The 26,186-nt window shown below is 40.7% G+C and overlaps 1 protein-coding gene across 2 annotated transcripts in view; it reads left to right on the top strand.

Annotated features, from left to right (window-relative positions):
* The window catches only part of LOC144470247 (GAS2-like protein pickled eggs), a 96,074-nt gene extending 71,974 nt beyond the window's left edge, over positions 1-24,100 (top strand). Inside the window, exons 4-8 of one of the 2 annotated variants that reach the window (XM_078181192.1) lie at positions 9,827-10,028; positions 11,280-11,364; positions 14,162-14,573; positions 15,395-15,803; positions 21,920-24,100. In XM_078181192.1, coding sequence (XP_078037318.1) covers positions 9,827-10,028; positions 11,280-11,364; positions 14,162-14,573; positions 15,395-15,803; positions 21,920-22,809 — 1,998 coding nt within the window. In that variant the 3' untranslated portion in view covers positions 22,810-24,100. Of the gene's footprint in view, positions 1-9,826; positions 10,029-11,279; positions 11,365-14,149; positions 14,574-15,394; positions 15,804-21,919 lie in introns of both variants that reach the window. The other variant, XM_078181191.1, reaches the window with a different exon arrangement.
* Positions 24,101-26,186: the final 2,086 nt, after the last annotated feature.

Here is a 26,186-nt window from a genome sequence, read left to right as displayed (position 1 = left end):
TCTCTCTCTCTCTCTCCTATGGCCCGGCAACCAAGCACTCACTGTCGTTAACGAGTGCATCAGCGTTATTGCATCGCCGGTGGCAATTATTCTCCAGCCAACCTGTTCCACGGCGGAACGAAAATAGCCAGCCTCGCGTTCCTAGAAACCTTGTCCGCCATCTTGGAAAGCGGTAGTTTTTTTTCCCCGGGAGAAGAATCGAGCGTCTAGAAAAAAAAAAAAGATGAACTGGTTGCGGCGTGGTCAAAGAATAGAAAATATAAGAAAAAGCCGGGGAACTCCGGCTGGATGTAACAAGAAAAGAAACAGTGGTACAAAGTAAGCAGGGTACCGTGGGAGGGGGGGAGAGTATAGCCAAAGGGCGGTGAGAGAGCGCGCGCGGAGGGAAAATGAGAAAGGAAAATGGTGGAGAAAAGGCGAACAACGAGCGAGAGACCATACAGAGAAGAGAGCGGAGAGTGTCGATCAACCAGGAAAATCCGAGTGAATGGAGGGCCGTGGAAGACAAAGGGTGGGGGAGGAGGGGGGGGATAAAGAGGAGGAAGAGGAGGAGGAAAGGAAGAGAGATGAGAGGGGGCGGGGGGGGGGGGGGGTGAGAGGGAAGAGAATGGAAGACGTCGAGGGGGCCTTCGTTCGAACGCCTACGCACTCACACAACCATCGAATTAATTCCTAGATTTTTCTGCCGGCAGTTTCGCCTTACCCGCGGAATTATTCCGAGATCGCTTCTCCCGTGGTCTGCTCGACTTCCGGTTATAAAGCGCGCGATTTGCTCCGCGACGGTTCCCTTTCTTGGATCGAATTCGCGCGCGCCGCTGACGCAACCACGCCAATTAGACAATGGGAACCCCCCGCGTCGAGAGTGGCCCGGAACACGGAACTTTCTTCCGTGGAATTTCTCTTTCCCACAGGGGTCGTTGGTTTTTAGGAGGTTTTCTTTGTATTTTATGCACGGTGTTGGGTATAGTGTCGGTCTCGAGGAAATTGGGATAGGATGTTGGATAATTTATTAATACAAATTATTGTGCTTCTAGGAATTCGTCGATGTTCAATTTGATTATGAAATTGACCTTAATATAGTAATATTTTTATGATATTGATAATGTATCAGATATGTATATTGTATATAATAAATTATGAGTATATTATATCATGATATAATTTGATTATAATATATCATACTAACAATATATTAAATATATATTGTATACAGTAAATTATATCGTATATATCATTATATTATATTTTAATATTACACATACAATATTTAAAAAATAACAATTCTTTGTTCAATTCAAAATTGATATTATATGACGATTATATATATATTTCATACAAGATATAATATAATATCTAATATCTGTAATATACTATGTATACTATCTATAATGTCTATAATGTATAATATGATACTATAATAATTTCATATAATATATAAGATATATAATCGTTATGTAATATTAATTTTGAATTGAACGAAGCATTGGCATTTTTCAAATACTATATGTATAATATTAAATTAAAATATTTGTTTAATTTGTAGGTTATTAAATAAATATATATTACAATATAATATCATCATTATAATACTATATTACACTACTATTACATTTATAATACTATCACACATTCCTATAATATATATAATACTATAATATTATTAATATATTATAATACCATAATAACCCAATCAACATAATATACCATACCACATATCATCAAACATTATAACTATAATAGTTATAACTACAAACTATACTCCAAATCAATCACAAATTATGAGACGCTCCATCTTTTTTTAAAAACGTATTTACAGCTTCTTTGAAACACGCGGTCCATATAAATCGCGATGCCGATCGATCGGAATTCCGAGTCTGTCCCTCATTGACGTCCGTGTCCCGGCTTGCGTCACGCCGCTCCAAATATTTCATTCACGCGATACATGGCCGTGTCCAGCACGACATAGAAACGACTACGTTATGCTGATCGGGGAAAAGTCTTGAGTAATATCGTCGTACACGCAACTCTTTAAACACTCGTCCTTCCCCTCCTGGCAATTTCGTGGCACGCGTTTCCTCGAGCCTCGCGCTCGCTCCGCTTGCCGCGATTCGAAACAGTTCGCGAAGGGGTTCGCAACCGATTAGAACGCGATCTCCCATGATTCTCTTAGCAACGCATCGCTTTGCAAACCTGAGACACTTAATGGACCACTTTTCTTCTTTTCTAAATTAATTTGTTTCTACTAGTAAAAATTTGAAAAAGACTAAAACAGGACTTTAAAACATATTATATATTCAATAATTATTTTTCAATATAAAACTACGATATTATTACTTCTCGGTATTTAAAGGCAAACGTTCGAGCGTAATCAACCTCGAAAGAATAGAAATATAATTTTCATTGTATTCTAAGAACTGTCGTAATGCATAATCTCGAAACTAAATTAATTTGTTAATTTCAAAATAATTTGGATTTGAATAAATATAAACAAAATACATAATATAACATTATTTAGATTCAAAGTATTTGTTTCTTAAAATCAACGATAAAGAAGGTGGAATTACTTGAAATACTACAGAAATGATTTTAATGATTTTAATGATTTTAATGATTTTAATGATTTTAATGATTTTAATGATTTTAATGATTTTAATGATTTGAAATAAATTAAAATATAGAAAATGAAGAAAAGGTTGGGTGACTACCCCATCGGAAATAGTCAAAACAGTTGGAATCGGGGTCTGTCAGCGTCGATTCTAATAATAGTCATCCGACTCGTCGACCTTTCCTAGCCCCTGCCTTGCGACACACGGCAATTGTCTACGATCGGCTAACTTTGTAGGCTACATATTTCCTGCTTAGGAGTAGCCATTCAACTCCGCGAGCCTCCGCGGTGACACAAGTGCGCGTCGCGGGGCGCGCGCGTTCTCCGCAGCGGATACGCGCCGAAAATCGCGGCCCGACAATATAATCGGCCGCAATCGCGGCGGAACGAGCCGCGGACGTTTTCCTTCTCGACGCGGCGACGAACGCGTTCGACGATAATAAAAAAAGAAAGGGAAAAATAAAAACGGAATGCAATAGGGGAGGGGAGCCGGCAGGGATCTAGAAGAACGGTTCAGGGATCGAGCTGCCAATTACCGGGTATCGCGCGGTTAGCGAAAATAAGCGGAGCCCGTTATCCGCGCGAGCGGGCTTTCCTCTCTCGGGCGTATTAAGTCGCCCCGCGTTATTGATTACGCTCTGTTATCGGCGCGGCGAATCGGCCGGTATAAATATATATCATTTACGTGCGAACACCCACAGGCAGGCATTTGACAGTGGAACGGTGAAAATTATTTATCGCCGGAATCACAGACGGGCCGCGAGCGAGCCGCGGCGAGCGCGTGTTGGACCGCCCAGCGATGGCTACCCGTGACGCTCGAACCTGTACAAATCGACGTCCGCCGCGAAATGATTTTCTCCTCGAAAGCAATGAGGTTTAGTGAATGTTTGTCGAGGCTTTTGTGGATTGTTGATTTTTATGGGGGAAGGGAGGGTACTAGAGATGGAAGGAATTGATTTTTTATATTGCTGTTTTGGCTGAAGTACTTCTATTTTATATATTGTATTATATTGTTTTATGTTATATTATATTATATTATTTGATATGATATTGTATTGTATTCTATATACTGTAATAATGTAGTACAATACTATATCAGTACTATATTATAGAACGATACTGTATTGAACTATACTAAACTAGATTAGACTATATTACATTACAATATATTATAGCATATATTATATCATATTGCATTATTATTTAAAAAGTACCAAGTGACACTTGAAAATAATATTTTAATTCTTTCGTTGCATATTATGTTAGAATTTATAAATACAATATAATGTATAAATATAATATAATAATAATATATATCCTGACATAGAATACAAAAAAGTTAAAGCTTAAACCATTCACCACTTGTTAAAATTCAAGCACCAGAATTATCTCTGACATTAACAAACGCACTGAATGGATTACCTTGTTATCATTATTAATTACCTCATTATAATACCCAGCAAAGCTATTTATTTATATCTTTTATTCTTTTTATTACCACACAAAATTAAATCATATTATCTTATCACATGTATCTAACCTCAAAAAGAGATTTAATAAATTACGTCTTTCCTTCTTAATCTTCCACATTATATACATTACTATCCATTCATTAATTAATTAATTCCAATCAGCATAACACCTGTGCATAAACTTAATACGACCGCACGAAGATTAATTCTTCTCAATATTATCGGATTACAAAAGACAGATGCGCAAACGAATAATCCTCTTGGATAAAATTGCGATACGAAGTTTACAATTTCTTTGTTCTACATTTGTTGATACCAAAGCGTCTTGAGGCTTGTATGTTTAAAACATAGATCGTAACAAGAAATGTTCAATTTCAATGAAAATTTATGGGAGTAATGTAAAAGCCATCGCTAGAGAAACGCCACCGGTTTCCTCCCTCCCTCGCTCAGCCGGCCAACACCCTTATCTGTCGACGACATTTTTCCTCTCTGATAAATCGACGGCCGATTTACGGAAATTTCGCAGCGATTTCCTCGCGGCTGATCGATCGATCCCGAGATTCTGGAATTGAATGGTAAACATATTTTTTGTTGTTTACTACGCGAGATTCTGGATATACTTTCGCGATCCGAGCGAAAGATTTTCTGTAGCGTGAATTACTTTTTGTCGTAATTTCTTGGCGGATTCTTCGCTGTTGCCACGCCTATGCGAGAAATATTAAAAAGTTATCTGGTTTATGGAAATCGAGAGTGGAAGGTTGGGTTTTATGACGTTGATTACTTATATAATATTATGTTTTGCAGATTTTAAGATAATTAGGGAGATACGTATTGGAGATTAGAGAAAAATATGATTGTTTAATCTAAGAAATAAACAAGTGATGGATCCATTATTAAACTCCAAATTGTAGTTTAACTTTTTTGTATTCTATGTTAGAATATATATGTATATATTATTATTATTATTATTAGTGTTATTATTATACTATTATTATATATATTTTTTATGTGTAGATTGAAACATAAAATGCAGAAGAGTTAAAATACCATTTTTAAATATCACTTGGTACATTTTAAATAATAATATAATATAATATACTATAATGTAATGTAATATAATAGAATAGAACTGCACAGAATACAATACAATAAACTATACCATAGTATACTGCTGTGTAGTATCCTATAGTCTATACTATAGGATATTATTCTATATCATAGTATAATATAACAGAACTGAATATAATATCCTATAATATAGACTATAGGATATTATTCTATATTATAGTATAATATAATAGAACTGAATACAGTACGATACAACACAATGTAGTGTAGTATAGTAAAGTATAGTATACTGCTGTATAGTATCCTACAGTATAGTACAATATAATATCATAATCATATAATATGATAGAACAGAATACAGTACAATACAGTGCAATATAGTGTAGTATAGTAAAGTATAATATACCACAGTATAGTATAATATAATATATGATATATCTTATATCGCAACATAAAATATCACAATACGAATAAAATTTTGAAAAACAATAAAACTTCAAATAAAGATCAATAATCCACAACAGCGCCAATAAATATTTATTCGACTCAGATCGTACAATCGACGATTGTCTTAGCGACTCCGATGGATTCGACCGTCGACGCGTTTCCTGCGCCTGGAAGAAATTCAATCGTGTCGGTAAACAGACATCGTTTCCTGCTATTTAAGTCCGCGGCGCGGCATCGAGGCCGATCAAAACACGACACGCGAGAGCCCACGTCGCGGCGCATAATCGATCGATCATTCGCCATTATCGCCGCGTTAAATCGTTCACCTATCCGCGTATTTACCTGCCCTTTGGCCAAGCAGATGCTTTCACCGTTGCCGACGATAAAATCATTTATCAGGCGCGGAAGGGGGGGAGGGAGGGAAGGAGGAGGAGGACGGCGATCCCGAGGAGGTAGTAACTGCCGATTGAATATTGAGAAGATCATTAGTTTAATGAACGACGCTTTGTGGCAGCGATCGCTAACAATTATTAATGCCGGGGAAAACTTCTGCGGGTTTGAATGAAGATGGATCGGTGCCTGCGATGATCGGGGGGCCGGTGAACGGTCGGTCCCCCCTCCCCTCGACACCGAGGGTCAAGGTTCGTCGACGCGGTAGAAAAATTCGTGCGAATAGTATTCCGATGGTTTTTCGTCTGTTCGTTTTGTAGAAAGCCGCGCTGACGGGTGAAAAAGGTTTCGCTCGTCGCCGCGCTGCGGCCTCGCGTCACAGTCTCCGTACCGGCGCGTTCGAATTTCGCCCCGGGGTCGTAACGAGCCACTTCGCGGGTTTCCCGACGTTTCCGAAATAAAATGTTTATTTCGACTCGGCGAGCGGCCGAGTTAAACGATCGATTAATCTTCGGGCCGGGGAGGAGTAGGGGAGAAATGAAACGGGTAACATTAGTCGCAGCAAATTACGAGCGCGCGCGCGCGCGGGAAAAAACGTTCCGATCGGAAAGAACGAAACGCTTTCGAAAGACCCGGCTTAATAATCTCCTCATCGGGTTGCGCGCGCGCGCGTTGTGTGTATGTACCCTGTCCGCCGATTGAAAAATCGGCCGGCAACACGCGGAGCCGCTGAAAGGAAGTCTAAGCGGTGCCGTGACGTGCACAATGAAATTAACAGTCGATTTAACGCGGGGGAAAAATCGGCCGCCGTTGCCACGGACCGTTTGACGGACGGACAGTCGGGGCGAGCGTGCGCGCGCGCGCGCGCTTGGTTCTCTGCTTTCACTTCGCGTTGAAAACCTGGCAAAAACCCGGACATATCCGAAGGCGAGCCTGCGCCGTGCTCGAAACGCAATATCCCCGCCGGAAACTGTTGCTCGATTTTACTTTATTCCCTATGGCAAATCATTTGCATCGCGCGGGAACTTGTCGCTAATCGGCGCCGTGCTCGCGCAACACGCTCGGTTACCACGGCATTTACATATCTGCCAATTAATTCACCTTCCTAATGCGGGCCTTCCTAAGCGTTCCACTCGCACCTTCCACTCCTTCTATTTTTAAGTCGATCTTATTTTTTATGCAAACGGAATCAATAATCGCGCGCGTCTGTTACCGCGGCGCTATAACCAATTACCGTGCTTTTCATTTCGATTTTCAGAGGTAATTTACTTTACACGTCTGTGTAAATCTCTCGGAGTTGTTTGTTTGCTTGCGGTAACGTTGTAAAAGGCGGAAGTACTTAACGCGTTGTATAATATTTTTATCGTGTTGAACGTTGGTTATACAAATTATGATTATTGTATGATTGAAATAGGCATTTTATGTAAAGTTTGCTAGTTTGTTTTTAGAGCCGAGTGGTTCGGTTGCGAGGAGAACTTTGATTGATTATTTTAGTTATTATTTGATTTATTATTTTAGTCATTATTTGATTTATTATTTTGGTATGCGTTTAATGTGAAATTAATTGTTTTGTGTGCATCGTGAAATGCCATTATTAATTTGAGCCATTAAATATTTATTGAACTCAATATTTGAAGAATGAGTACAGTAATTAAAAAAAATATTTATTCGAATATGTTAGATATTAAATATTTATTAGGCTCAGTATTTAGAGAGTGAGCACAGTAACTGAATAATTGTAGATACGCAGTAACTAGTTCCAGAGAAAAAGGCACTAATAAAAATATACTATATATCAAATATTTATTAAGCTCAGTATTAAGCAAATAAACAAAGTAATTAATTTTTTAAATATCACAAGCACACAGTAGTTAAAAAATTATTTTTAACAGATATCGTCAAAGCTTAGTTTTGAAAACAGTTAAAGGTGTAACTGTTGTATGAATTGTATAACAAATAATTATTGTGTATGAATTGTATAACAAATAATTATTGTGTATGAGTTATACAACAAATAAATATTGTTATATAAAATGGAAACGCTAGAAGCCAGAAAAATTATGTTAGATTTGCAGTTGAAATGGCTTCGAAGTGCAAAGATTTAAATTTCTTCCTCAGACTCTGAACACAGTAACTAAATCATTGTAACTGACAGACCCACAGTAACCGGCTCCAAATTTTCCTTAGACCACCGTGCAACGCGTCGACAAATTCGAAAATTTCGCCACGGTCGACCGACTCCCTTCACGCTCGATTAATTCCAGCAACGAGCAGCACTTCGAGCAACGTTGCAAATCGATGCTAAATTCGACTACGTTAAACGACAAAGCCATCCATACAGCCGCCGTTGGCTTTTAACTCTTTTAGTGCCGGACGAGAAACGTGTGGCTGCGCGAAGATAACCGGACATTAAAGTTTAACTTACAAAAACCAAACTAAAAATGATATTTGCATAATTCAAAAGACAACGTATTACAGAAGAAATGGAAAATTTTGTAAACAATATATACATATAACAATAGTTTTATACATTTATTTTGCGATAGAGTTCTCCCGACATATCGTCGTCCTGCACGAAAAGGGTTAACCCTTTGCACTCGAGTGGTGAATCTAAGGCACCGCAAAGATTATTCTATTTCATTCCAAAATAATTTTTACAACAACAAGGTTTAGTTTAAAAAAATTGTCAAGTAGTAAAACTGTTGGTAGGCGTCACGAGAATAAATTTTTATTTATTTTGTTAAATAGAATGGAAATACCAGGAACCAGAAAAATGATTTCGAATTTAAAATGGCTCCGAGTGCAAAGGGTTAAAGAGCGAACGAATCGCGCGGCTCGATTTTTCGGCGCGAGCCGAAAGCTTTGCCGTGAGCGACAGAGCTCAATCGGCGCGTTTCAGTCGTTAGGCGCATTGTGCGCCGTTAATTAAACCGGCCAGCGGTGCTGGGCTGTCGGGCGACGCGTTCGAACGATACACACGATTTTTCATGCGGCCTGACAACGCGGCCGGGCCCCGGCTCTCTGACCCGTATTTGTTGCGCAGGATTTATGGGGCCCGTGCGCGCGCGCGCGCTAGCCGCTATTGATTAGAAAGGCTGCGCAACGAGGTTTATACCGCCGGTCGCATGTCGTCCCCCATGACCAAATGTCAAGGAACCTATCTGGCCGGGTCTACCGGTGACAAACGCGGCCCAAGAAACCGCCGGACGTCTCTTCCCATTGTCTGGCATCTCGCTGAAACGTCGATCGATATTCTTCGCCGTGTTTCCTCCCTTTTCTTCTCGTCCCATTCAATCCCCCCGCCTAAACGATCTTCAACGTTCTTCTCTCGTCTACTCCCGGGCCCTTTATTTAAATATACTGGCCGGAAAACGTCCCTTCAATGACCCAAATTGCTCCAATTATATTAAACGCCCGCGGGTGTCCGGCAATTGGGGTGTGCGGGGGAGCCAGTTACTGTGCTCTGCTGGCTGAGCTTTTGATACTATTTTTGCTATTTAATTGATACTTTTTAGGTCAATGAATTTTAAATTCTTGTAATATTCGTTTAATTTGAATACTTTCCACGTTGCTTTTTTTGCTGAGTTTTCGATGTCGACACAATTCTTGCTATTTAATTGACATTTTTTTAGGTTAGAACACTTTGCATTTCATTTTATAAATTAAACGAATTAAAAATTCATTTTATAAAGTAAAAAAATTTATTTCTCCACAGATTGAACGACAGTAATTTATTTTTAATCGCAAGGCCACTGAATATTTAATAAAATCTATTTACCAGATTTTCTCGTAGATTTATTTTCTGGCTAAAAAATTAAAAGATGTATCCTCTTCTCGTTTTCAGGTTCGAGACTTGGTCGAAAGGTGCACGTGCCCGACGCAGTTCCCGATGATCCGCGTGTCGGAGGGCAAGTACAGGATCGGCGACACGAAGGTGCTGATCTTCGTTAGGATTTTAAGGAGCCACGTTATGGTGCGCGTCGGCGGCGGATGGGACACTCTCAGCCATTACTTGGACAAGCACGATCCGTGCCGGTGCCGAACCTGTGAGTACCGACTCTCTCTTCTCTACCATATATCCGGCGAATAGCGAAACGTTGTCATCGGGTTATTCTCGGCAAACCGAGGCGATTAATTGCGCCGATGGGGTTCAATTCGAAAATGGCGGACAATGGATGCGTGTAAACAACGATCCTGCTAATGACACTGTTATGAGTCCGGACAACACTTTTACAAATGTCACGTTTGCACACAATACTACCGACGATCCCTACGGCCGGCACAATTCACCGCGTGTTTGCCATTTTGCGAACCGATCGTTACGTGGAAACGGCGGCGCACGATGATTCGAGCAATGGGAAAAATATTAAAAATCAATGTTTTATTTGTGACGTGAATAATTGCCAGACTTTTTAATATCGATGTTCGATTTTTGTCATTATATTCATATAAGATTTCTTATTATTTATTATTCTGCTAGATTTAAATAATTTGGTTCTTGATTAGGTTAAAATGTGTGTTATCTGTTTATTTATTGTGCCGATTTATTTATTGTATATTTGGTTATATATTATGCGGGAATATGCATTATGTATGTGGATATAATGTATTTATATTAGATAATAGGATTGTGCTTAAAGGGATTAATTTTTAATAGTTGTTACTAAATTAATTGTACTATTTTGCTAGTTTATTATGCTATTATGCTATAATATTATAATTATACTATTTTATAATGATATAGTTATATTACTATATTATAATATAGTAGTATAATTATAATAAAATACTATATCATAATATACTATTATACTAGTATGCTACTGTATTATAATATAGTAGTATAATTATGATAGAATTAAAAGTATAATATAATAGTACAATACAATAGTATAATAAAACAGTATAATAGTATAATAGTATAATAAAATAGCATAATAATTAAAATTCGTTTTATTATAATTGTACTATTTTGCTAGTTTATTATAATCATATCATTATGCTATTTCACTATAATTATACTACTATACAATTTTATTACAATTACACTATAATACTATTTCATTACAATTACACTATAACACTATTTTATTATAATCACACCATTATGCTCCTATTATTACATCACACTACTGCATCGTTGATTAATTAATAACAATTACAAGTAAAGATTTTAATTGTGAGCGCAAACACGGTCGAATCATCGGGCGACGTCGCACGCGAAAAGAAAAAGAGAAACGCGGGTTGCGCAATCATTATTATATTTCTTATAAGCGCGTGCTTGTTTTGTCTCTCAGCGCACCGCTCGATGATCTCAGCGAAGCTGATTCAAAAGGCTGGAGGGTCCTTCGACCTTGGCAGCGCGCAGGTGCATTACGAGAGGTGAGTAATTTTCTGCCTCTAAGGTGTCATTTATCTGTCGACGATACGGTTGCTCCGCGGTGTTCCGCGATGCTGTGTGCGCGCGCGTGTGTGTGTCCCGCGATGCCGAGAGAGCATCGCCGATTTTTCCCGGATGGTTAGCACCGCTCCTGCCGACGAGAAGGGATCGGGAAATTATACGTGGCGTTGATAAGCGGGACGTGTTTTGATAGTCGCTGACACGCGCCGCGAACGATCCGAAGAACGACCGGAGTAGCCTCGCGGCTCTGCTCGCGCGCCTCGCCGCCCGATCGCCGGCTTATTCATTAACCGATGCGGACCGAGCCGTTTCTGGGAATCTTTAACGTTAAATTACACGGGGCAGCGCGTTCCCGACACCCGCGGTCTGTTAACGCTCGCGTCAACAATAATTGGCGGCCTATCGCGCGCCGGCTTGTCCGTGTATGTATAGTCGAACGGCGCAGCGGTACCCCGATCGTTCCCAGGTACACATCGTTCCATTAACGATACTGGCTACGCTGATTACAGTGCTACGCGCGGAACTGTTCCAATTTCAAGTACGCGGAGTGACAGTTATGGCGGGCGGTGGTACATAATTTTCTTGCGTTCCGAACACGCGGAGGAGAATAATAGCGGTTAGAGATCACGATTTTCTAGGTGTGTTCGCTGGGGATGCACGTGTAATTAATACTGTATTATAGAGCTGGAAGAATTTGTAGTGTTTTTCATGTGGGAATATCTTGATAGATGTGGGGAAGGGGATCACAAAAAGCTCGATTCTATAATCTATAATCTATAATTTATAATCTATAATCTATACAGTCTATAGTTCATAATCTATAGAATATGTATAGTCTATAATCTATACAGTCTATAGTTCATAATCTATAGAATATGTATAGTCTATAATCTATACAGTCTATAGTTCATAATCTATAGAATATGTATAGTCTATAATCTATACAGTCTATAGTCTACGTATAGTTTATAATCTATACAGTCTATAGTCTATGTATATTTTATAATCTATACAGCCTATAGTCTATGTATAGTCTATAATCTATACAGTCTATAGTCTATGTATAGTCTATAATCTATACAGTCTATAGTCTATAGTTGACAGTCTATAATCTATACAGTCTATAGTCTATAGTTGACAGTCTATAATCTATAATTTATAAACTATAGTTTATAAATCGCGACATTTGTATCATTTTGTCAATTTGAAACAACAGCAAATGCGATACAATTACTATTAGAATTATTCAAAAAAATGTAGGAAGTTGTCAAGTCCAAAACATTATTATGTCTTGTCGTACGCACAATTATTACAATATTATATTATTGTATTATTATAATATAATTATTATGATATTAGTAATTATTAATATCATCATTATATTATAATACTTATAATTAGTTATGATAACACATTATAATTATTACCATATTATGATTATATTATAATACCAAAAAATAATTATTATAATGTATTATAACTATTATCATATTTTAATTACGTTATAATACTAATAATTAATGAATATAATGTATCATAATTATTCCTAGTATCGTATATTACTATTATAATATATTACAATTATATATAATCAATGATATCAGTCATCATTCATATCAATGATATCAATCAGTCATTAACATGAGCTTAGTGTGTTCCTTCAAGCCCCAGTTACAAATTAAATAAAATCTTGCCTATTGCGATAGAGATTCTCTTGACAGTTACGGCGAGAATACTGTAATCCGGAAGCCTTAGATCGCATTCTCCTAAACAAGATCTCATAGAACGCTTTCTGTCAACTATCCGCTGGACCCCGGTAATCAGGTTCAATCTAGGGAGGCAATTAATCTTGTCTAAGAGAGCAAGGGATGACCCGTGACTAACAGTGTAACTTACGCAAAGAAGAGGGGCAGGCAAAGAGTCCACGAAAGGACGTAGCACGCGTTTTATTTTTCCACGAATTTTGAACATTTATTTCCATTCTAATATATTCGAATGAGCTGTATTTGACTAGGATGTTTCGAAAGTGTCCTAACGTCATCCACTATGATAAATGTTAATCTTCTAGTTTCGGTTTAATTAGTGAAATTCTTTTCACTTTGTGGGATCTATAATTATTAATTATCGGTGCTGAACTTATTAATATCATATAACGTCAATATTAGGATATTTATAAGGTTAGGGTAGCGGCTAGTACTGTGCCTTTGTTTCGCTTTTAAACATAATTAATTTTATATTTATCGAGTAAGACATATCCTATTTTTTTTATTCGAAGAGAAAGAAAATAAAAAAATAAATAAATTGAATATAGTTTATTTGATAAATACAGGGTAATTACACCTAAGTGTCTCCTCTAATCATGAGGATGCAAAAAAATATTCTATATACTACTCAAAAGATTTGGGAAAGCCATCGTATTAACAAAAGTAAATTTACAATTATGATAAAAGTATATCTACAAAATATTACAAGAGTAAATTTACAATCGATATGTTTTGCATATAAATACATAATCTTTGCTATTGCACCAAATAGTCAATATAAAAATGTGTTCAGACGACTTTGAACCAACCAGTGAATTAAAACAAGTAACCACCCCACGGTAACTGGCTCCGCTACCCGATTTCGCCTTAAGCAAAAGATCCCTCGATTGCGCCACGCTGTATAGCAATTCGACCAACCCGCGGACGACTTATAACCTAATCACTAAGCGCGGACAGTTTGCCACCCCGTTCGCGAGACGTGAAAACGGTTGCTGATCCGCAGATCACCTCCTAGAACGCGACGGAGTTCGGCGTCGAGCGTCGGCTCCTGCGCCGGCACGATGCAGGGTCAACAATCGACGACGCAGCTGCACGCGGCCAGGAGCATCTCGAGCAATCGTTCGCGATCGCCCACGCCCCACCAACCCGCCGCCGGTAAACAGCCGGACGAGCAGCAGCAGCAGCAACAGCAACAGCACCAGAAGAAGACCAATCGATCGAGGAGTCCCACGCCCCAAAGGAAATTCCTCGGCAGCCCTAGCCATCAGGCCGATTTCGGGAAACAGCGATCGAGATCGCCAACCCCGAAGCCGCAGCTCAGATCGAGCAGCCCGACCACGAAGCCCGGGACCGCGGACTCGCCCAAGAGATGCATCAACGAGGATGCGAGGTCGCCGACCCATCACGCGAAGCATCAGGAACCTAAGGTCTGTGTATAGTATTTCATAATTATTTGTAGCGACGTCGTTTATTATAGATTCGTTCTAAATAGTTGGAGTAGAGTTAGTATCTTCGCTTAGGTGCTATGCTAGTTGGGTGCTATGCTAGTTGGGTACTAAGCTAGGCAGGTACTAAGCTAGGTAGGTACTAAGCTAGGTAGGTACTAAACTAGGTAGGTACTAAACTAGGTAGGTACTAAGCTAGGTAGGTACTAAGCTAGGTAGGTACTAAGCTAGGTAGGTACTAAGCTAGTTAGATGCCAAGGTAGTTGAGCACTAAGCTAGTTAGGCACTGAGCTAGTTAGCTACTTCGCTTAGATGCTAAGCTAGCTAGCACTTCGCTAGGTATTAAGCTATTTAGGTACTATGCTAGTTAGACATTAAGCTAGTTAGGTACGAAGCTAGTTATGTGTCAAGCTAGCTAGATACTAAGCTAGTTAGCTACTAAGCTAGCTAGATACTTCGCTTAGATGCTAAGCTAGTTAACGACTTCGCTCATAACCTCAACATAACCTCGATTCACTTCAAAAACTTCAATTAAAATCAGTAACCTCGCTAAAATACTAAGCTAGTTAGATACCTCGCTCGTAACTTTGACATAGTCTTGACATAACCTAAATTCGTCTTAAACGGTAGAATGAGAGCAGAAACAGCTCTATCGAACGAATATTATACACTTTGTCAAACAGCAACCAAAATCGTCGTAAAATAAAAAGAAACTATAAAAACGTTACGAACTTTCTCTCGAACTCAATATCAATCCACGAGCCCGCGAAACATGCATTGAAAATCGCCATTAATCTGTCCAGGATGCTAAGAAGGATCTGCACCAGGAGATCCGCGCTAAGGTGCCCCTATCGGAGGAGTTCACGAAGAGATACGTGGTGGAGGGCGGCGTGGCGCGCCGGGCCGTGGAGAAGGACGACACACCGAAGTACGAGCCGAGCATTTACAATTACAAGTGCCGCGAGGACTCGAACAGCAGGAGCCCGACGCCCAGCCCGCCGGCCATCAAAGAGGAGCCCGTGCTCGAGAACTTCGGCAAGGATGTCACGGGGAACCAACAGTACACGAAATCGCCCCACGGGGACGGCGAGCATTCGGACAACTGCAGCGAGGTGTCCGACGAAGGGTACAGGAGCTTGGGCGCGGTGCAGCCGCCTGCAAGCAACGGCACGACAGGGACGCAAGGATCGCCCACGGTTGCCGATTGTCAAAGTGAGTCGATTCTCTGTCTTTCGTTTTTCTATTCTTCCTTTGGGAAAGGGTTGTACGAACGTATCCTCACTTTGAAATTTGTTGGTTTTCCTGGGGGGTTGTGTGCATTTTATATAGGGTTGTTCAGGGTCGCGTGTTTACTTGTGATAGTTTGAGATAGTTTGTATTTATTGGGAAATTTTTTAATTGAAATAATTTTCTTGGAGCCGCAGAATATTTAGGTTTATTCTGTGATAATTAGCTTGAATGAGTGGGTATTGGTGACAAGGGAATCTCATCTATTGCTATTAGTTTGTTGGAAAATTAATATTTATACTAAGTTTGTATTTACTCATATTATATTTACATTTATATATATTATAATATATATTTATATTTATATACATGATAATATTTATTTACATTATATTTATATACATTATAGTATTTATATTATATTTATACTTATATATACTATAATATTAATATAAATTCACTTACCCCATAAAATAATATCTATAAAACAAATCGTCAATTATGAACAGTACACAAAAAGCAAGCCCTTTTCAACCACTGATAATAATATTAACTAAACCGATGTAATTCTTTCCATCGACGTTGTTTCGCCACATTGTTCCTTTTATCGCAGTCATTAAAATTTCCTCGTGGTTTTAATAGCATCTGGATCGGTCCATCCCGTCGGTCTGGTCCCCTCATATTAGGAAGCAAATTCCATCGATCGCGTCTCGGCGTGGGAGTCGAAAAAGAAGCAAGAATTCGAGTCCTGTATAGTTACAGTGGAAGATCGTTTAGTTCGACGGCATCGGGAGAGTGCCACGGCGCCTTCGAAAACCCGACCTCTCCTTTAATTCCGAGCCACCCACGCGATGTTTACGAACGTTAGGCACGCTTGCGTGTAGCGCCGCGTAACCGGGGACACTTTCTTTGGCAGTCCACCTTGGTCCGGTGATGCAACTCCGTCCTATGATCCCGCTAAAACGCACGGTTGCCCGCAGAGCGGTTCCGATCGACCGGCTCTCGGACCATTTCAACCAGCCCCGAATCGCCTCGCGCTGCGCCAAACATGTAGACACTTGACGCGCGTCGCTGAGTTTGATTGCGTTTGTTTTTCGTCTCTTGTGTGTTGCGAGTCGACAGACAGTCGCAGGTGGCCGACGGTTGGTCAGAACTTTTTCAATCGGTTATTTTCGACGCGGTCGTAATGCAGTTTTTGCAATAAAATCGGCAGCTCCGCGATAAAGTTTGCAGCTCCGTCAACGTGAAATATCAAAGTAAATTACAAGTTGTCTGCGGATAGATATTTAACCCTTTCGCTACGGAGAGCATCACTGAGCTACGAAATGCTTACGAAGTAGAAGTCGTTTCTTGTTCTCTTTTTACAATGATATTTATTATATTTACTAATGTCATTTTGCTTTCTAAAATATACAAGTCTGTGATCATAATTTATTCTTTTAACACTAGGTTTACGGAGCAACAAAAGCAGCCCTTTTGTATTTGTTTATGAAAGTAACGATTTATTCTAATCGTTAATGTAATCGATAAATAAATAAATATAAATAATTATAGTAAATATAATCGATAAATAAGCAATAAATTTATCTTTAAAATCTGAATAATAGTACGTTAACAAATCAGTGACCAGTCATTTCGACGGATTCCGTAAATCTAGTGTTAAATATTATAGTCAACTGTTTATTGATTAACAAAAGTATCTCGTGTAAAGTATGGACTAAAAGTATATACATATATGGTACGAACGTATATATACGCTCTTCGTATATAAATGGTCGAGCGAAAGGGTTAAGAACAAAATTCGGCCCATGGAGGAGAAAATCGGACGACGAGGTCGTTCTCTCCCATCGACCAGCGTCTCGACCTCCCAACCCGAGAGAGATGATTCGACGATCGCGTTGCAACGATATCGGGTGGTCGCGCGAGTCACCTACACGAGTCAAACATCGCCGGCGAGTCCGGCAGAGCTAAACAGCGTTTCGCAACGACTGCGAAACGAAGGACGCATGTTAATCGGTTCGACGAGTGAAATCGCGCGTGGATCGCGATAATCCGCGTCCCGCTGCGGAGAAAACGCTCGCGCGCGCCAACGCGGGGCTTTCCGATCAAAGCCAGTCATTCAGTTTAATAGGAGCGAGGCGGCGGGCGCACGGGGGTGCCGCGTATCGGCGAACAAACGCCACTATTGTACGGTTCTCCTCCTCTGTTTCAACTCTCCCGACGGAGATCCGACGAGGATCCCCTTCCTCCCCCTCCCCCTCCCCTTCCCGTCGCCCTACTCGCCTCTCGTCAACGGTGCCCAGCTTTTTCTTCTCGGTTACCACTTTCCGGTCGAGGTTGCGGCGATGTAGACGGCGAACCTCGGTGGTGGCTCGTTGAAAGCGCACTTTGCGGAGGACGCGCCGTCGCCCTAACCGTTCGTCGCTTTGAAGTTGATTTTTTCGGACATGGGGGCCGAGGGCGGAGGATTCGCGGCGCGTACACCTTTTGGGAGCGTCGAGACAGGGATCAGAAGGGGATTCGGATCTTAATACCTCCGGACAAAGTGTTTATCTTCGCTGCTCTATCTTGAGTCGGGACTCGTCGGCTGAATCGCGTCGCTCGGTTCGATCCTTCAGATCGAATTCTTTTTGACGGATTTTAGAGACCTTTTTTGGACATCTTTATTCTTAATCAGTTTGATCGCTTTCAAAATAGACAATTATTTGAATTATTATTGTAGCACTATACTTTAACCCCTTGCATTACTTCTGCGTTCACGCTGCGTTGATTAGCTCTTATTTAATGCTTACACTTAATTAATTAATTTAATGCTTAACTCATTACCGACCGATAGCTTATAAATCAGCTTGTCACCATGGCAACCAATAATTTGTCATCTATGCATCACATCTCTGTAAGATCCAATATTATCATATAATTTTTTAAATACTATGTATAATTCGCGCAGAACAAAATGAGAATAAATATTCTGTTATGCCATCGGAATATAGCAATGTAAATACTTTTAGTTATTTTATAATGACGCAAATGTTTGTAGTCAAACAACCGGTCGTTAAAGTGTTAACATTTCCCTTGATAGGACCAGATAATTTTTGTCTCTTGTATTGTCTTCATTTAATTTCGTTCCTAGCTTTGATAACAGAAGAATTCAATTTGATTTTAATGCAGAAGAAATTAATGATATTAATATTTGGTAGATCTTCCATGAAATCTTTACTCACGAGTGTGACACGTTATAATAGTCCAAGGGGTTAATTAGTTTCTCATGATTTTAACAAATTTTGATCTGTCACGTTTTATTCGAATATCCAGAATACCATGGTTTAATAATAATTATATATAATAAATGCGACACCGAACAAATTAAAATTTACAATGATAGAATGTCATGTCATAGAAGGGCTATAGGGCTGTGTAACGTAGAAGTGTAAATAATTAACCCTTTGCACTCGAAACCATTTTAACAGTAAATCTAAAATAATTTTCCTGATATATAGTAAAATGGAAATCCATTTGATATGAGAAAATGCATTTTCTGCATATAAAATTGTGTTACAATAGTTATACTTTCAATATTTTTTAAAATCTAACATTTGACAATATATAAAATTATTTTAGAATGTGATGTAGTAATTTTAGTAGTTCCTCAGAGTCACCACTCGTGTGCAAAGGGTTAATTGGAAAATCGACTCAAATTACTTTAAAAATAAATAACTCATTTATTCTCTAATAATGATTTTAACAAATTTTGTCACGTTTCATTCAACTGCCCAGAACACTACATTTCTACGATAATTATATACAAAATAAATATTAAATTTACTTATTAATAAATGTTGCCCGGGCTTAGAAAAATACCCGGGGACAAATCCACCGCTTTTTGCATGCGCTAAATATAAAAATATATAAATAATAAATAAGTAAAATAGAAGTGTATAACTCGGTCTACTACAGCACCGTCGTCTACACAGATTATATCCAAGTGTATAATAACACCCTGTCGTAGAAGGGCTAGCTAATACCGCGTTTAATTAGACAAAAGTAAACTACGGACTCGCGAGAAAGAGATACGGATTCCCGCTTAGCGGAATGAAAATTTGGGTCGCCGGTTGGAGCGTAGGGTCGAATCTCTGAGATGCCGGTGGAAGGAAAAGGTGGCCTAGAAGCCTCCTCGGGGCTGGCCGGGAAGCCCCTCTCGAGGCGTGAAAGATCGCCACGCGTCAAGTGCGTCGTGCTTCTCGAGCACCGCTCGAGCTCTCTCGCATGCGAGAGAGCCGTGTGTTCGATCCGAGCGTTATCGAGAATCGACTGGCGATTGTTCCGAGGACAGGTTGTTGTTGGAGATCGCCTACGCTCCTCAACACACCGGGATTTCTCTCTCTCTCTCTCTCTCTCCCTCTCTCTCTCTCTCCCCACCCACCCCGCGGCCGGTATAATCCGTCCGAGCCGGCTAAATGTCAAGCCGGCCTGTAACGCGTCCCTCTAGCACCGTGTGCATCGTGTACTTTGAATATTAATCAGCTACAGGGTGGTCCAAAACCTGGAGAACTCGGCAATTTCTCGATGCGTCTCGTTAACCCCTTGCGCTACGACTCCTTCCACGCTGCGTGATTAGCTCTTACTTGTTCTTAACCCTTTGCACTCGAAGCCATTTTAACTGTAAATATGAAATAATATTCCTGACTCATAGTATTTCTATTCTATGCAATAAAGCGCATTTTCATGTGTACGAAATTAATTTTTCCAACTCGTAGCAACAGTTTCACTACTCAACGATTTTTCAAATCTAAACCTTATTGTTATAAAAATTATTTTCGAACGTAATTGAATAATTTTAGCGGTGCCTCAGAGTCACCATTCGAGTGCGAAGGGTTAATACTGTCCTTAATAGGACCGGACAATTTTTGTCTTTCGTATTACCTTGATTTATTTCCATTTCTAGACTTTGATAACAGAAGAATTCAATTTGATTTCCATTTAGATGAAATTAATAATTTATTAATTTAGTAGATCTTGCGTGAAATCTTTATGACGAGTCTGACTCGTTATTATAGTGCAAGGGGTTAAGAAAAAGAGGAAGGTACAGTGATGTCTCCGCGAATGTCGCTACATTACTCTACCGCGAATGTCGCGCGGCGGATAAAAAATATAAAAATTTATTCTGAGCAGTGCGGATCGAACAATTTTTTATTTATTCAAGTATATTTAACCCCTTACAGTAATTTAACGAGTTCGACTCGTGATGGAAATTGGTAGTATTAAATTATTAAGTATCAATGTTATTCTGTTCTTTAAAGTCGAAATAGAATTCTAATCCCTTGTTGTTAATGTTTAAGTATTGAAGTATATTTAGGCATTGAATAAACATTTAATGTTTCGTCTCTATTAAGCAATTATACCAATTGAAGAATTCCTAATCGCAGTAACTGTGAAGGAAATAGTACGTCAAGGGGTTAACCCTTTGCACTCGAAGCCATTTTAATCGTAAGTGTGATATAATTTTCCTGATCTATAGTATTTCTGTGGTATGCAATAAAGTGCACTTTTATGGATACGAAATTGATTCTTGCGACTCGTAGCAACAGTTTTACTAATTAATGATTTTTTAAATCTAAACCTTATTGTTATAAAAATTATTTTTGAACGTAATAGAATAATTTCAGTGATGCCTCAGAGTCACCATTCGAGTGCAAAGGGTTAATTACTATATGCATATGTATATCTATATACATATCTATAATTCTCTGTCTACATATGTCTATCTACTTACATATGCATATATCTCTATCGACATATGTCTATCTGTGTACACATTTATTTATCCATATTCATACATACCCGCATATCCGACTTCTTTCAAGCATTCCACAGCAATCCATCGATTATCGCAAAAACGTAACAGACCTCTCTTCCTCGCCACACTTCCCCCATCACCCACGCATGTCCAAATCGAAACGCGTCTCTCAATCTCCTGAATAAACATCATCCGTCTAAAAAACGCGCTCCAAATCGCCCTTGATCGATCATTACGCAACCCCGATTATCGCGGCAGCGATCAGACGTTCCTACAATGGCAAAACAAACGTGTGCTGTTTCAGAGCAACCCGCGAAGCTCGAGCCGGAGGAGAGGTCCTGCGTGGAGACGGAGAGCATCGAGACGGGTCTGCGCAAGACCCGGATTGGACCGGCGAGTCCCCTGCGCGCTTCTCCGTCGAGAAGCGTGGCGTCTTCGTCGGGGGACAGGACACCGCGTGCCGGTAGCATAGTGCGAGAGAACAGCAACGTGTCGAGGGCGTCGTCGGGTAGCAGGACACCCCGGGAGAGCAACTCCAGCCCGGAGGGGAGCCCTTTGAAGCGGGGAACCGCGCGGAACAGTCTGCGGAAGCCGCCGACGGGCAGCCTGAGCAAGGCGACGCCGGTGCCGAAGAGCTGCCAGTCGCCGGTCAGCGGGAGCAACACGTGGAACGGTAGACAGGTGCGACAGAGGCCGAGCATCCAGTCGGACACGTTTCTGAACCCTCAGGGAGCGGCGACGTGCGCCACCACGCCGAGCTTCTCGAGGAAGAGCCCGGCGAGGCAGAGCCTGCCGAGGCAGAGCTCGAGCAACGGGGTGCAGTACGACAGGAACGGCAGACGGATCAAGCCGTCCACCACGGGATCCTTGCAGTCGTCGCCTACCAAAGTAGCGAACCCTTTACTTGAGCAGATCCTGCAGAAGGTCGGCCATCTGCAGGACGAGCGCGAGGTTGTGCAGAAGCTGCAGGACCTGTTGAGGGACTACCAGAGCAACGGCGGCGACGGCGTCGCGAACCTCGAGTTCACCAGGGCGTGGATCGACGGGAACGGGACCGTGGTGCTGCCCCAGGACAGCCAGACCGCCGCGAGTCCCAGGAAGGACCCGAAACCGGCCTCCGAGAGGGGCGGCTACTCCAGGATACCGGCGCCCGTTTACAAGAGGCCCATGTCCGTCGCGTCCGACAGCGTCTGAGGCAGGCCACGCTGCCCGAGGAAGAGGGCGAGTACGTCCAGATGAAGGTGGCCCCGACACCTCCTCGGGCGGGCGACCTTCGAGCCCGGAACTCCGCGCGTACCGAAGCGTGTCCGAGGTGTCCGGCGAGCGATCCACGGAAATTCGCCGCGCGACTCGCGCCGGGGGGCTGCTCGGGCTGCTCCGCGGTAGGTCCGGGCCTCGACACCCTCCTTGCGGTTTCCAATGGGGTTGCTTCCGCTTTTAGGGGTAAGTTGGACGGAGCGGTTCTCGGAGATAGAGCTAGTTTTCGAGCAAATTTAGACACAGTTTTCCGAGTTCGCGTAGAGGCAAAGATTAGAGAACCGCCGGGTACGCCTAACCTCTAAAACACAGCGACCCCGGCCGCGCGCGTTCCAGCGATCGGATGAGAACGGAAACGTTCGGCGATCCGGGTCCCGGGGGCTAGTCGAGCTCGGCCGACGGGACGATAGAACTAGTTTTCGAGTGAATTTAAATTCGGTTTTTGCGAAATCGATGTCCCGCGGGGGAGGAAGACAATCTCTTTTTATCACGATAATGAACGTTGTCTCGCGCGGAGTTTTGAGAACCCCTGGGCCCGGAGTCAGCTGATCGGAGCGCCGACACCGCCGTTCCACCGGTACGTCGCAGGTGAACGCTTCCTTTTTCGACGTTTTATCCCCCGATCGCGTGGAAGAGGTGCCACGGAATGCGAGTTTCGCGACAGGTAAAAGAGAGGGACTATGGCCGCTGCGACGGACAGCACGGGACGGGGTCCCGGGGGGACAGTCTCGAGGGCCTCGCCTAACGGAGCAATTAACTCTTTGAGGCACAGCATTTCAGAGGATAGGTGGTTGCACAGAATGGATTTACGGTGCACAGAAATTTTCTTGCGTTTCGAATCGAACGTCATTGTAGTATATTTTCATCAACAAAAGAATCGCGCAATGTAAAAGCATGAGAAAATAGTCAATTGAATTTGTTGTTATACGATGGGATTTAAATGTCTCACAGTACTGCATGGGTTCACGAATGGTATTTATTAATCCTTTGCGCAGCATATTAAAACTTGCCAACATAGGGAATATATTTACAACAATCGTCGATGGTATTAACCCCTTTCACTCGAAGCCAATTCAACTGGAAATCTAAAATAATTTTTCTGGCTTCTAAAGTCTCCATTTTATGTAACAATATTTATTTTGTGCATATTATGATAACGTTATTTAATATTATTTGACATTATTTAACGTTATTGAACGTTATTTGACTTATTTAATGTTATTTAATAATTTCGACATTATTTAACGTTATTGAACGTTATTTCACATAATGATAACAATGATATGAGTCTCTCATACAATAGTTATAATATATATAATATATAACTATTATATTATATATATATATATAATATTATAATATATTATAATATATTTTAATAATTTTTAAATCTAAACTTTGGCGATGTCTATTAAAAATAATTTTTGAACGTATAACAGTAATTTCAATGGCGCCGCAGAGTCGCCACTCGAGTGCTAAGAGTTAATAACCGTCGTCCATATCAAAGACTAATTATAAACCTGTGCATCCATTATCGACATTACAAAACGAGCCTAAAATAATCACCCCATGCATCATATTACGGCAAGAGGGTGGAATCCCAGCGTGCCCCAAAGAGTTAACAGAGCAATTAAAGGAGAGCCGGCCTAAGTCACGTGGGCGACCGATAGAAGCCCGTTCGGGGCCCGATAAACGGCGGGTCGGTCGCTTCTGGGGGGCCCCCTCCCCTTGTTCCGTCGCAGATCGAAGGCGTCCGATTAGAGGGAGAGAAGTTAACGGGCCTTAACGGTACGGGGTCGATCAGTTAGCGGCCTCGTGTAGGAGTCACGCGTAGAATCGGGGTGGTGCTTGGAAAGATTGGTGCTCGAAACAGAAGAAAGACGAGGAGGAGGAGAAAGAAGAAGAAGAAGAAGAAAGAAGGAGGGATGAGGAGGAGGAGGGAGTAAGATAGAGAGCGGTTGACGTCTCTCGCGATCCGCGAGAACAGATTGCACGCCGGCCGACGAGGAGGAAACGAAAATTAAAAGAACGGGGACGAATATAAGCGGAAGAGAACTCGTCCTGGATCCTGATCGGATTGGGGTGGGGTGGGGCGGAGGGGGGCGTCGTTTCAATTGGTTAGCACGGTATTCAAGCGGGCAATTAGCCGGCGCGGGGTCTTGCGTTAATGGCTTCCCGATCGATTTGCTTCCAGTCAGTTAATTGCGCCCCGGCTGACAGCTCGTCGATTGATCCGAGACGAGAGAGATTACACCTTGCGACGCGGACACGCGATACCTTTCGTAACTCTCCCGTCGCTTTCGCGATGGTCCGCTCCACGGTTCGGCGTGATCGATTTATCCGACAGTTTTCGCGAGTCCGCCGATCACGGTATGCTCTTTCGCACGCGGCCGGTCCAACAGATTTCCAGTCGCTCGATAATTCAATCGATTCCATCGATAATTCCAACGGTTACTGCCTTTGGTGAGTCGTTTTAAATTATTTTGAACCCTTTCTGCTACTTTTCAGTAACTAAAGCGGCCCTAAACTTGCTTTCTTTTTTATTTTTTTTTTATTTTGCTGTTGCAAAATATTTATATATAATTTTATTTTTTGTTGTTGCAACAATGCACTTTATTCATTTAAGTATATGTATATATAAATTTATATACTTACATAAATATAATTAATTGAATAAAGTAAAGTAAAAGTGCAAAATTCTTGTGTCAATAAATATATATATTTGTTACAATTTCGTACAATTTTTATTATTATAATTGCTGCTATTATAATATACTATATTCATTTTATTATATTTATATAGCTATATATATTCATATATATATTTAAATGAATAAAGTATATAATAATAGCAGCAATTATAATAATAAAAATTGTGCTAAACTGTAACAAATATATATATTTATTAATACAAGAATTTTACTCTCACTTTTAACGACAAATAACATTTGCACTCTAGACACAAGAAGCAACAATCTCTAAATCACAAAATCAAATTTAACTATCAATAATTTCGTCAATAACAATTATGACATCACCAAGATTTTTCTAACTAACATTCAACTGCCCACGTGTCAACATATTATCATAAGTGATCTCCATCACGTGACACACCATTCCCAAAATAAATTCTTTTGCGGCTAGAAAAATCCGCTGAAAATAACGCAGATTAAAAAACAGTGCGAAAGAGAACCGCGATCCAAAGATTACCGTCAACAAGTTGATCGAAGTGATAAATACCTAAAGCAATAACTCCGTATTAAAAAAAAAAAAATCCCACGATGCCTATATTTCGAGTCGACCGCTCGAAATGC

Source organism: Augochlora pura, chromosome 5 (assembly GCF_028453695.1).
Source record: "Augochlora pura isolate Apur16 chromosome 5, APUR_v2.2.1, whole genome shotgun sequence".
Classification (NCBI taxonomy): domain Eukaryota; kingdom Metazoa; phylum Arthropoda; class Insecta; order Hymenoptera; family Halictidae; genus Augochlora; species Augochlora pura.
Note: the sequence above shows the minus strand (reverse complement) of the source record. Positions and strands in the feature narration are given on the sequence as shown.